The following is a 13,956-nucleotide window of genomic DNA, read 5'->3' as shown; positions in this document are numbered from 1 at the left end:
AAGGGATTACAGGCGTGAACCACAGAGTCCCGTGAATACTTTCAGGCTGGAGTGCAGTGGCACAGTCTTGGCTCACTGCAACCTCCGTCTCCCGGGTTCAAGCGATTCTCCTCCCTCAGCCTCCTGAGTAGCTGGAATTACAGGCGTGCACCACCGTACCTGGCTAATTTTTATATTTTTAGTAGAGATAGGGTTTCACCATGCTGGCCAGGCTGGTCTCGAACTCCTGACCTCAGGTGATCGCCTACCTCCGCCTCCCAAAGTGTTGGGATTATAGGCATGAGCCACTATGCCCGGCCTAATGTTATATTTTCCACAGCTAAATACTGAATTTTGGTATTGCTCCTCTTGGAGAAGTAGTTTCAGGTATTGCTGAGTCTTAGTTTTTATATCTTATTGATGATTTTGGTTATTTTTTTTTTAAAACCTAGAATACTTGTACCAGTGTTTATACAAAAGATAGAGCTGCTAAATGTAAAATTCCAGCGCTGGACCTTCTTATTAAGGTAATTATGTTTCTAAGTACACGTATTTTACATTAAACATATAACTTTTAAAAGAAAGTCAGAGTTTTGAGTTGTGTTTTGGGTGATGTGTTTGGGGAAGGATAGGATCTAATCACATTGATGTATGGGTAAGATGCACGTTTTCCAACCATCACCTGACAATACCCTGGCTTTTTGTTTTCAGACTCTTCTGGGTAGTAAAAGAAGAATTCTGAGTTGTGAGGAGAATGAAGGAGGAAAATGACTAAGGAATTTATTGCTCTTTCATTTATCACCCTTACTGGCTTTGGCAAAACCTAATGCTATTAGGAATTGCTGAAAGATCACCTTGTATCTCTGAGGTTTTTCCTAAAACCTTAGCAATGGGAAAGAGTTCATATGTTTTCTTTTCTTTCTTTTTTTGAGACAGAGTCTTGTTCTGTCATTCAGGCTGGAGTGCAGTGGCGCAATCTCGGCTCACTGCAACTTCTGTCTCCCAGGTTCAAGCGATTCTCCTGCCTCAGCCTCCTGAGTAGCTGGGATTACAGGCATGTGCCACCATGCCTGGCTAATTTTTTTATTTTTAGTAGAGACGGGGTTTCACTATGTTGGTCACGCTGGTCTCGAACTCCTGACCTCGTAATCCGCCTGCTTGGGCCTCCCAAAGTGCTAGGATTACAGGCGTGAGCCACTGTGTCTGGCGGGAATCAGTTGAAAAGTTGCAGTTAAGTGGTTGTTGGGGTCACTGTGACCTGTTACTGTTTTTTTTGTATTTGTATTTTAGAATTCCTTTGTTTCTGGTTGGTCCTTGGTTTTGTAGGCTTCTGGGAGAAAGGTTCTAGTCATGTTGTTGGTTTCTTGGGAAGGTAACACACCTAGAGCATTCTTCCCCTGATGTTCTTCCACCATACCCATCTCAACCTCTAATTCCCAGATAAGCTGGGTGGATGTGAATCCTGTGAGACCAAGTGTAAATCCTTGAGACACACCTAATTCTGAACCTTTGCTGTGGACAGGTGCACTGAGATAGAGGAATCCCGTTATTTCCCTCTTTAGAGAGAATGCTAATTTGTATTGTTTTTTTTTTCTTGATTCCCGCACTACATTGACGTACTAATTTGTATTCTTTTAGTTACTTCAGACTTTTAGAAGTTCTAGACTCATGGATGAATTTAAAATTGGAGAATTATTTAGTAAATTCTATGGAGAACTTGCATTGAAAAAAAAAATACCAGATACAGGTGAGATGCATTTACATGTTATTTTCAAATAGTTTAGCAAATTAATATTAACAAATTATTAGCATAAGACTTAGGTTTTCTCTACCAAGGTCTTATTTTACAGTCGAATCCTTTTTGCTGAAAATAAACCAAAATGGAACCAAACAAAAACAACATGTGAAGACTTCCCTTCATAAAAATGTTAATTTTTACAAAATTATTCCTGTAAATAGAAAACTCACAAGATATGACAAATATGATTAATACATTTGCATAAAACTTAGGAAAGAATGCAGTCCTAAAAGCTTTATATTTTATATCTCTTACTGTAAAATCAATTTTGAACTTTATTTTATTTTATTTTCTTCATACATTTTGGTTAGTTTAACTTATTTAAATGTAGTTTGAGGCCTTCACTTGTCTAAAATTTTCTTTTCAGTTTTAGAAAAAGTATATGAGCTCCTAGGATTATTGGGTGAAGTTCATCCTAGTGAGATGATAAATAATGCAGAAAACCTGTTCCGCGCTTTTCTGGGTGAACTTAAGACCCAGGTATGATGAGCTTTTATGACATTCTGCTTCCATAGATGTGGTTGTGTTTTTCTCTTGTAATGACATCTTCTTAAATCTTTTCTTTTAGATGACATCAGCAGTAAGAGAGCCCAAACTACCTGTTCTGGCAGGATGTCTGAAGGGGTTGTCCTCACTTCTGTGCAACTTCACTAAGTCCATGGAAGAAGGTATTGCTTGGCTTCACTTGATTTTCTTTATTCAAAAACTGTAAGTCTAACCAGCAATGCCTGATTATTTCTTTGAACTCTTAACCAATCCTGAATTTACATACAGTAGTGAGAAATAATCTAGAGGGACCTGTGGGCCCTCCCGAGTTCCCCTGATGATGACATCTTTCCCAACTACAGCACAACAGCAAGGTGGGCATTAACATTGATGTTGTCCACTGAGCTTTGTCAGATCTCACCAGTTTAACGTGCACACATTTGTGTATGTGTATTTAGTTCTGTGCAGTTGTTTAAAATTTTATTTATTTTTTTTGAGACAGAATCTTGCTCTGTCGCTCAGGCTGGAGTGCAGTGGTACTTTCTTGGCTCACTGCAACCTCTGCTTCCCAGGTTCAAGCAGTTCTTCACTTCAGCCTCCTGAATAGCTGGGACTATAGGCATGCACCACCACACCTGGCAAATTACTTTCTTTTTTTTTTTGAAACAGAGTCTCGCTCCGTAGCCCAGGGTGGAGTGCAGTGGCTCGATCTCAGGTCACTGCAGCCTCTGCCTCCCTGGTTCAAGTGATTCTCCTGCCTCAGCCTCCCGAGTACCTGGGATTACAGGCACTCGCCACTAAATGGCAAATTTTTTTTGTATTTTTAGTAGAGATGGGGTTTCACCATGTTGGCCAGGCTGGTTTCGAACTCCTGACCTCAAGTGATCTGCCTGCCTTGGCCTCCCAAAGTGCTGGGATTACAGGCGTGAGCCACCGCACCCGGCCTAATTTTTGTATTTTTAGTAGAGACGGGGTTTCACCATGTTGGCCAGGCTGTTCTCAAACTCATGGGCCCTGGTGATCCGCCTGCCTCAGCTTCCGAAAGTTCTGGGATTACAGGCATGAGCCATTGCACCTGGCCCTTTTTAATTCTTTTTTTTTCTTTTTATAATTGAGACAGGGTATCATTATGTTGCCCAGGCTGGTCTTGAACTCCTGGGCTCAAGTAATCTGTCCACCTTGATCTCCCAAAGTGCTGGGATTATAGGCATGAGCCACCACACCCAGCGAGTTTTGTGTAATTCTGTCACGTGTATGTACCATTGTAATCAAGGTATTGAACAGATTGATTAGCACAAGGGTCCCAATGTGCTACTGACTTAGAGCCATAGTTAATCTCTTCCCCCGTCTTGGCCACCTGATAACCGTTCATCTGTCTCCATCTGTGGTTTCGTCATTTCAAAAAGTTACACAGATGAACTCATGGTATGTAGCTTTTCCTGTGTGGCTTATTTCACTTAGCATAGTGTCTTTCAGGTTCGTCCATATCCTGATATGTCAGCATTGTCTTTTTTTTTGAAGGCTGAATCATATTCCTGTGTGTATTTACTGCATTTTGTTGATTCATTCATCCATGTGTGGGCACTTGGTTTGCCTCTACTTACTGGTTATTCTCGGTAGTATTGCCATGATCATTGTTGTACAGAAATCTGTTGGCAGTCCCTGCTGTTGATTCTTTTGGATATATATTTAGAATTGTGATTGTTGGGTTGCATGGTAACCTTAGTTTTAATTTTCTGAGAAATCGTCATACTGTTTTTCACAGTAGCTGCAGCATTTTACATTCCCACCAACAGTGCACAAGGGTTGCACCTTCTCCACATCCTTACTAACTTGTCATTTTCTGTGTTTTTGGTAGCAGACATCCTAATGCCTAATGGTTGCGAAGGGATATCTCGTGGTTTTGATTTGCGTTTCCCTGATGATGAGTGATGTTGGTTGTGCATCTTTTCATGTACTCACCATTTGTGTGCCTTTAGAGAAATGTCTATTCAGATCTTTTGCCCATTTTTTAGGTTAATTGGTTTGTTTGACTTTTTGTTGAGTTGTAGATATCGTTTTCTTTCTTTCTTTCTTTCCTTTTTTTTTTTTTTTGGAGACAGGGTCTTGCTCTGTCACCCAGGCTGGAGTGCAGTGGCTCAAACATGGCTCACTGCCCCCTCAACTTCTTGGGCTCAAGGGAACCTCCCACATTAGCCTGCCAAGTAGCTAGGACCACAGGTGTATACCTGATATTAAAAAATGTTTTGTAGAGACAGGGTCTTGCCTTGTTGCCCAGGCTGGTTTCTAGCTCTTGGGCTCAAGTGATCCTCCTGCCTTGGCTCCCCAGAGTACTAGGGTTGCAGGTGTGAGCCACTGTGCCTAGCCAGATACCATTTTCTTAACAGATACATGATACATGAGTTGCAAATATTTTCTGTCTCCCTTTTTCTTTTCTTTTTTTTTTCTGAGACAGGGTCTCACTCTGTTGCCCAGGCTGGAGTGCAGTGATGCTAGCATGGCTCTCTGCCTGCCTCCACCTCCTGGGCTCAAGTGATCCTCGTACCTCCGCCTCCCAAGTAGCTGGGACCACAGGCATGTGCCACCACAGATGGGTAATTTTTGTACTTTTTGAAGAGACATGGTTTCCCCATGTTGCCCAGGCTGGTCTCCAACCAAGAGATCTGCCCACCTTGGCCTCCCAAAGTGCTGGGATTACAGGTGTGAGCCGCTGCACCTGGCCCTTCTCTCATTTTTTGAGTTGCCTTTTCACTGTGTTGATTATGTCCTTTGGTACACAAAAATCCCTTATTTTGCTGAAGTTCAGTTTTTTTATTTTTTTTATTTTTTTAAGAGATGGGGTCTCCCCAGGCAAAAGTACAGTGGCTACTCACAGATGCAATCATGGCTCACTGCAGTCTTGAACTCCTGACTCAAGCAGTTCTCCCACCTCAGCATCAAAAATAGCTGAGACTATAGGCACCACCATGCCTGGCTCCTTTTATATTTTGCAGAGATGGAGTCTCGCTGTGTTGCCCAGGCTGGTATTTAACTCCTCCCATCAAGTGATCCTCCCACCTCAGTCTCCAAAGCATTGGGATTATAGGCATGACCTGCCACGCCTGGCCAATGAAATTCTTTTCTTTTTTTGAAAAGACAAATATAACTTTTTATCCTGAAATAATCTTTTTTTTTTTCCGGAGTCTTGCTCTGTCACCCAGGCTGGAGTGCAGTGGCGTGATCTTGGCTCACTGCAAGCTCCCGCTCCCGGGTTCACGCCATTCTCCCGCCTAAGCCTCCCGAGTAGCTGGGACTACAGGCACCCGCCACCACGCCCGGCTAATTTTGTTTTTGTATTTTTAGCAGAAACGGGGTTTCACCATGTTAGCCAGGATGGTCTCATTCTCCTCACCTTGTGATCTGCCCGCCTCGGCCTCCCAAAGTGCTGGGATTACAGGTGTGAACCACTGCGCCTGGCCGATCCTAAAATAATCTTAAGGGGAGGGAAAAAGCTCCTTTGCTCTTCCTTATCCCTTTTTTTTTTTTTTTTGAGACAGTTTCACTCTTGTCACCCAGCCTGGAGTGCAATGGCGCGATCTTGGCTCACTGCAACCTCTGCCTCCTGGGTTCAAGCCTTTCTCCTGCCTCAGCCTCCCGAGTAGCTCGGATTACAGGCGTGTGCCACCATGCTCAGCGGATTTTTGTATTTTTAGTAAAGATGGGGTTTCACCATGTTGGCCAGGCTGGTCTCCAACTCCTGACCTCAGGTGATCCACCTGCCTCGGCCTCCCAAAGTGCTGGGATTACAAGGCATGAGCCACCACCCCTGGCCTCCTTATCACTTTATCTTCAAGTAATTACCAAATGTTTGGACCTACTTTGTTTTTCTTCCATTAGGTGGAAACTTACAAAATTACTTATATCCAATGATTTTTTTTAACCTATGTAGGCAGCAGTTTCATTTTAAGCTAATGTTTCTACCCATGCCTTCTTCCTTGCTTATCAAGATTGTTAGAGTAGCCCTGTATAATTTTCCTTCATGTCTTCTCTCTCCTCTCTCCTGTATCCTGTGGCTCCCACTTCCTCAGCTTCTTTTCAACTGTCACCCCTCTTAGGAAGCATTTATGATTCCCCTGAGGTGAGCACTTCCTCTGGCCTCTGTACTCCCCTCTGTGACAGCACTTACGGTCATATTTTAAGTTTGTTAGGTCATATGTTTAATTCTCCCCTTTGACCCTGTTGGCAGGTGATATTGCTTATTTGTCTTTATGTTTACTTGGCTTATAAATCAGCACTCAGTGAACATATATAGTGGAAGGAAAATAGTAGCACTTAGTGCTCATTTATTGTGTGTTAAGGACTATTCTAGACGTGTTGCAAGGCAAGTTCCTGTAATGACTCTTCATGGCAGGTAAAATGTCTCTGTTGTATAGATTAGTAAACTGCCACTCAGACAGGTTAAGTAACTTGCCCCAAGTTACACAGTGACTTGCGTGGTTAGGAGAATAATGGCCACCAGGGTGTCCCATCCTAATCCCTGTTATGCTGCATGGCATAGCGGAATTAAGGTTGCTAATCAGCTGACCTTGAACTGAAGAGATGATGCTGGATCATCCCCATGGGCTCGGTGTGATCACAGGGTCCTTAAATGTGGAAGAGGGAGGCACAGAGGAGGTCAGAGGAAGGGGATCTGGAAGGCGGCAGGAGCCAAGGCATGGGGGTGCCTCTGGAGGCTGGAGAAGTGAGAAAAGGGTTCTCCCCTAGAGCCTCTTGGAAGGAGCACAGCCCTGCTGATGCCTTAAATTTAGCTCAATATGAGAATCATTTCAGACTTCTCACCTTTAGAACTATAGGTAATAAATCTGTATTGTTTTAAACTATTAAGTTTGTGGTAAGTTGTTATGGCAACACTAGGAAACTAATACAGCTAACAAATGGCAAGTCTGGGATTTAAGCCTTGGTCTGAGGCTAAAATTTATACTTTTTTTGTGATGCCATGATCACGTGACTTCAAGCACTAAATACTAATTCATGCGTACATATATATAAGGCACCCAGGGCCGGGCGCGGTGGCTCACGCCTGTAATCCCAGCACTTTGGGAGGCTGAGGCGGGCGGATCACCTGAGGCTGGGAGTTCGAGACCAGCCTGACCAACATGGAGAAACCCCGTCTCTACTAAAAAATACAAAAAATTAGCTGGGCGTGGTGGCGCATGCCTGTAATCCCAGCTACTCAGGAGGCTGAGGCAGGAGAATCACTTGAACCCGGGAGGCGGAGGTTGCAGTGAGCTGAGATCGCGCCATTGCACTCCAGCCTGGGCGACAAGAACAAAACTCTGTCTCAAAAAAAAAAAAAAAAAACAAGGCACCCAGGAAATACAGACTGTATGAATGACTTATAAAAATAATTGTAAGGCCAGGCAAGGTGGCTCCCGCCTGTAATCGCAGCACTTTGGGAGGCTGAGGTGGGCAGATCACAAGGTCAAGAGATCGAGACCATCCTGGCCAACGTGGTGAAATCCCGTCTCTACTAAAAATACAAAAAGTAGCTGGGCATGGTGGCACATGCCTGTAATCTTGAACCCGGGAGGCAGAGGCTGCAGTGACCCGAGATCGCGCCACTGCCCTCCAGCCTGGCAACAGAGCAAGACTCCATCTCAAAAAAAAATTTATATATATATATATATATATATATATATATATATATATATATATATATAAAAACGCGTGTGTGTGTGTGTGTGTGTGTATGTAAATATATTTTTTTTGAGACAGGGTCTCACTTTGTTATCCAGGCTGTAGTGCAGTGCTGTGATACGGGCTCACTGCATCCTCAACCTCCTGGGCTCAAATGATGCTCCCACCGTGGTCCTCCCCAAGTAGCTGGGGACTATAGGTGCATGCCACCATGTCCTGCTAATTTTTATTTCATTTTTCTTTTTGAGACTTGAGTCTTGCCCTGTCACCTAGACTGGAGTGCAGTGGCGCGATCTTGGCTCACTGTAACCTCTGCCTCCCACGTTCAAGTGATTCTTGTGCCTGAGCCTCCCAAGTAGCTGGGATTATAGGTGCGCAATGCCATGTCCAGCTAATTTTTGTGTTTTTAGTAGAGACGGGGTTTCACCATGTTGCCCAGGCTGGTCTTGAACTCCTGGGCTCAAGCAATCCACCTGCCTTGGCCTCCAAAGTGCCGGGATTACAGGCATAAGCCACTGTACCCGGCCCCAGCTAATTTTTGTATTTTTTGTAGAAATGGGGTTTCACCATGTCGGTCAGGCTTGTCTTGAACTCCTGAGCTGAAGCAATCCACCCGCCTTACCCTCCCAAAGGTGCTCAGATTACAGGCTTGAGGCACTGTGCCTGGCCATGGGTGCCATCTATCTAAAGAATGATGAACTTGGTGTTAAACCAGAGATTGAAATCACCAAGTTCCTACCATCATGAGCTCAGTCTAGTGGAGGAGACAGATGAACAAATAAAGCAGCTCTGCTGATTTTGGGGTTCAGCAGTGCCCAGAGGTGGGGTGTAGTGAAGAGGAATGCCAGAATTCGGAGAGGTGGAGCACACGACCCACGGGTACTTTCTGAGGATGTAACACAGAAGTCGTGATCAGAAGGAGGAGAGGGAGACAGCTGGGGAAGTGCTGGGAAGAGCAGTCATTCCAGGCAGCAGCTGCTCAGCACCTGGTCCCATGCTCGGCCAGTCTCTAGCCCTGTGCTTAGCCTGCGTGCAGTGGTCCGAGGGTCCACAAGAGCTTGTGTGTCAAGAGTGTGGAGGTACACAAAGTGGGCCAGGGTGAGATGGGAAGGACACAGAGTTGGTGTTTGACGGTTTTCTGAGCTGGGATCTCATTCCAGATGGAATGGGAGCCAGAGCTTTTCAAAAAGGAGTGGATGTGGGCCAAGAGATGTTTCACAGGGGTCTGCCTGAGTGCTCTTGGGTGTGGGATGTGAGTTAGTGTAGGATTGAGAGACTGTGAGTGAGGGACTGAGGGCTGTGCAGTGACTCCTAAGCTGAATGGGATGGGAGAGACCGGGTTTTTTGTAGAAACCTGGCCTTTTGTGTTGGATGTGTTTAACTAGAGACACTTAGGAAGCATCCAGGCTTAGATATCAGGTGTGCAGTTGTGCGTGTAACATGGGATCTTGGAGCAGAAATCAGACTTCAGGCTATACATTTGGATGTCTTCATCACGTAGGTAGTATTTAAAGTTAGGAGTGTGAGCAAGATGAGGAGGGGGTGAGAGTGCAGAGACCAGGCGGAGGGTCTCAGGAGAGTGCTGAGGAGGCAGTGCAGGGCTGCCTCGCATCTGGTGGAGTTTGGGGAGGAGGAGGAACTGGCAGTAAGTGGTGGGTTCAGCTCCACGAGAACCACATCCATTGAACATTGGAGAAATGGGACCTCTAGAGTGAAGAGCGGGAGGAAGTGGAGGCCATTTGTAGAAAACACGCTAGACAAATCTTGTAATGGAAGAGAGCAAAGAAATGGGCTGTGGCTGATGGGAGATGTGGGGGTAAGAGAGGGGTTTTTTTTTGAGGCAGAGTCTTGTTGGAGTGCAGTGGCACTATCTTGGCTCACTGCAGCCTCTGCCTCCCGAGTTCAAGCAATTCTCATGCCTCAGCCTACCAAGTAGCTGGGATTACAGGTGTGCGCCACCACACCCAGCTAATTTTTCCTATTTTTAGTAGAGACGGGGTTTCACTGTGTTGGCCAGGCTGGTCTCAAACTCCTGACCTCAGGTGATCTGCCCACCTCGGCCTCCCAAAGTGCTGGGATTACAGGTGTGAGCCACTGCACCTGGCCAAGAGAGGGTTTAAAAAGTAGAAGTAGGCCGGGCATGATGGCTCACACCTGTAATCCCGGCACTTTGGGAGGCTGAGGCAGGTGTATCATGAGGTCAGGAGTTCAAGACCAGCTTGGCCAAGATAGTGAAACCCCATCTCTACTAAAAATACAAAACAATTAGCCGGGCGTGGTGGCAGGCGCCTGTAATCCCAGCTACTCGGGAGGCTGAGACAGGAGAATAGCTTGAACCCAGGAAGTGGAGGTTGTGGTGAGCTGAGATCGTGCCACTGCACTCCAGCCTGGGTGATAGAGTGAAACTCGGTGTCAAAAAAAAAGGATAGAATTTTCACACCTATGTTCCTAGCAGCAAATCCATAGTGAGCCAAAGGGCCAGAACCACCCAAGTGTTCATCCAGGGATGAATGGATAAACAAAATATGGCACGTAGACACAATGGAACATTACTTAGACTTAAAAAGGCAGGAAAGTCTGACACATGCTGCAGCATGGATGAACCTTGCAGACAGGATGCTAAGTGGAATAAGCCAGCCACGAAAGGCAAACAATGTGTGGTTTCACTCACACGAGGTACTTAGAGTAGTCAGATTCACAGAGACAAAGTAAAATAGAGGTTACTGGGGCTGGGGGAGGGGAAATGGGAGTTAGTGTTTGATGGGCACCCTTCTGTTATTGATGGTGAAAACATTTTGGGTATAGACAATAGTGATGGTTACACAACAGTGTGAATATATTTAGTGCCAACGAATTGTATCTGTACACATTGTTTAAATGATAAATATGTCTGTTTTACCACATTGAAAAAAACAGATACAAGACCATGCTTCTACAGGGAGTGGGCCACTAGAGGGAGGGGCTGCAGGAGAGTGGACTATGGAGAGCAGAGCCTGGAGAAGTCTGTCCTTGCTAAGTCCCCACCCTAAACCCACTGTGTACTGTGGGTGTCCTTGTGTCTGCACACTTGCGTTTATTAACATGACTATTTTCTATTTGAATGACCTTTTCCCCAACTAGTACCTATTCTTTCAGTCTTAGAACAAATGCTACCATATCTGGAAAGCCTTTATAGAATACTCATAGTCAGAAGAAATCTGCTTGTCATGAATTCCAAAGTAGCTTTTTTTGTATCTCATTTATGCCACCATCCTGCAACCATACAGATGTTTCTCTGCTTTAAGGCCTCTCTGACCACATTCTCTCTCCAGCTCCTATCACATCATCATCAGGGCTCTGTCTCAAATATGTCAGTCCTTGCAATGAAAAGCAAACAGTTCTTGAGTCTCTGCTGATTACAAGTCACTGTTAGAAGGGTAGAGAAATTAGTGATGAATAAAGCATGACTCTATAGCTACAATGAATAATGTGGTGGGAGACAGTTATGCAAATAATTGTGATGTCAGTCAGGCCAGGATTAGAGCCTCATGTTATAGTTGTGTGCCTTTTTTATCTTCCCTTTTAGTTAATAAGTATGCTGAGGTCAAAGATCATAATTTATTTGTATTTGTAATTGTCATAATATCTTGGCATGTACTATGTTTTTTTTCTGTTTTTTTTTTTTTTTTTTAATTTTTTTCTTACATGTACTAGGTGTTGAATAAATGCCTGGGTGTATTGGGGAGAATGGTATGTTTGGCCATGAGTAAGTTATTTTATTTAATCCTCCAAACTATCCTAAAAGGTATATACTGTCCCTATTGCAAATAAGAAAATTGAGGCTCTGAGAGATTATCTAACAGAGCTTTTAAGTGATGAGTTGGTGTTTAAATCTCTCAGAGCTTATAAGTGATAGGTTGGTGCTTAAACCATGTCTTTGTTATTCCAGATTTTCTTTCTGTTTTCTCGCAGTCATAACCGTGCAGCAGTAATAACTTGCAACTTTAGCTGGATGGAATGATGAAAGATGTTTCTCCTGAATTCACAAGAGATTAATGGGGTTAATATAGGTGTCAAGCTGTCTGTAAAGTGTGTTATGTGATACTGTTATTACGATTTGTAACAGAGGCTTCTTGGTATTTCCCTAGATCCCCAGACTTCAAGGGAGATTTTTAATTTTGTACTAAAGGCAATTCGTCCTCAGGTAGGATTAATATTAATATTAATATTATTCTAATGCCTTTACAGTGCAGACTTTCAAATACTGATGGTGAATTTTTCTTTTCTAAAATAGATTGATCTGAAGAGATATGCTGTGCCCTCAGGTAGGATTCTGTTTATAATGAGGTATAATATTTTAGATTACTAAATTAACATCTCAAGTAAGGTTTTGCTTAAACTTTGAATGAAAGCAAATGTGATAACATCTGTGATGTTTCACACACAGTTATTTACAGGGAGGCTTTCGGTGACTTAGTAAGCTCTGGTTGAAATGCTGATACTCAGGTTACATGGTTGAAAGCACTTTATTTTAGGGTATCTTTCAGGGGATCCAGGCTGTTTGATTCTGACTTTGCCTCAATGAATCCTGATTCCACTTCTGACCCTTGTTTTGGGATTTGTCAGCCAAGTTATGGGCCTGTTGATTGGCAGTGTTAGAGCTCTGACAGGAATCCCTGGGTTACTGTAGTGTAATGGTACTAGATCTTCCTGAGCACAGTGTTGACTTTGACATATCCCTGCAGGTTTGTTGGTTTTCTGTTCTGTGTTATGTCGTCTGATTTTAAATATAATGGCATTTGCATTTGCAGCTGGCTTGCGCCTATTTGCCCTGCATGCATCTCAGTTTAGCACCTGCCTTCTGGACAACTACGTGTCTCTATTTGAAGTCTTGTTAAAGTGGTGTGCCCACACAAATGTAGAATTGAAAAAAGCTGCACTTTCAGCCCTGGAATCCTTTCTGAAACAGGTACCACAAATTCAACTGTCATTTAACAATATTTCTTTCACACACAGAATTAAATTCCCTTTGCATGCATGCATGTTTGAAAATAAATACAAGTTGATCTGTAGCTTCTGTAGTATTTAAAGCAGAAAGATGTTGATCAGCCAGCCATATGGGAGGCAGCCAGACTGAAAGAGAGCTAGGGAGATGCCAGATTTGATTAGGGCCTCAGAGCCTAGATTGAGACAAGTGTAATGGAGCAAAGACGTGGTGAGGAGGTGGCCGGAAGGGCTGGGAGGTCAGGGCTGGAGAGTGGGTGGAGGGCTGAGGGGAGCCCCATCTCTCCTGGAAGAGGAGGGCTAGCTGTCTCCAGGGGATAGATGCTTGTGTGTCAACTTGAAAACAAGGGGTGCCTCTTTGCCATTGTGGATTTTCCACCTGGATAGGAGGTGGTTACAGAATCTGCACCTGCGTATGTGGAAGCTTGTCTGGTCGGCTGAGGAGACCGTGCTTGTCATTCTGAGCACTGGTCTCCAGGATGTCCTGGGTGTCCAGAGGTGGCTGCAGGGGCCTGGCCACTAAGGAAGTGGACTTCTGGGGTTGCTCTGAGGGAAAGGACTGGAGATTCACAACAAATGTTTTCTTAGGGGCCCTGCTGTACATGGGTAAACAGTAGCTGCATTCACAGGGTATCCATGCAAACCTGTGTGAACAGTGTGGCAGTTGTGTTAGCCTGAGAGTCACAGCCGGGATGTGTGGAAGGAGAAGAGAGAGCACTGGCATCCTTTTTTCATGTCTGGGCCTGCCTTCCAAAAAACTGAGCTGATGGGCTTCATCTTTGGCCTCTGCCTCTGCCGCCTGTCCCTCTCGCCTCCTTAGTCTCCCTGCTGTACTTGGCCTTCCCGTCAGACTTGTGTTCTCCCTGAAGTCACTCTTGGCTTTGAGGTTACCTTGGTCCTCCTCATGAAACTCCTGTTCCGCTGAACTTGGCTGGCCTTACTTGCTAAGGGAAATAAAAATCAGAGGAATTTATTTTTTACTGATTCATATGAATATGTTTGGATCTCAGTAAACATTTACTGCAATAAACATC

The 13,956-nt window shown here is 44.3% G+C and overlaps 1 protein-coding gene across 4 annotated transcripts in view; it reads left to right on the top strand.

Annotated features, from left to right (window-relative positions):
- PRKDC (protein kinase, DNA-activated, catalytic subunit) overlaps positions 1–13,956 on the top strand; it is a 186,397-nt gene that overhangs the window by 3,813 nt on the left and 168,628 nt on the right. For all 4 annotated transcript variants that reach the window (XM_055116536.2, XM_055116534.2, XM_055116535.2 and 1 more), the window contains exons 4-10: positions 432–506; positions 1,618–1,726; positions 2,145–2,257; positions 2,346–2,445; positions 12,067–12,122; positions 12,213–12,243; positions 12,730–12,887. In XM_055116536.2, coding sequence (XP_054972511.2) covers positions 432–506; positions 1,618–1,726; positions 2,145–2,257; positions 2,346–2,445; positions 12,067–12,122; positions 12,213–12,243; positions 12,730–12,887 — 642 coding nt within the window. The remainder of the gene's footprint in view (positions 1–431; positions 507–1,617; positions 1,727–2,144; positions 2,258–2,345; positions 2,446–12,066; positions 12,123–12,212; positions 12,244–12,729; positions 12,888–13,956) is intronic.

This window comes from Pan paniscus, chromosome 7, assembly GCF_029289425.2.
Source record: "Pan paniscus chromosome 7, NHGRI_mPanPan1-v2.0_pri, whole genome shotgun sequence".
NCBI lineage: Eukaryota > Metazoa > Chordata > Mammalia > Primates > Hominidae > Pan > Pan paniscus.
This window is presented reverse-complemented; position numbering and strand designations above follow the sequence as displayed.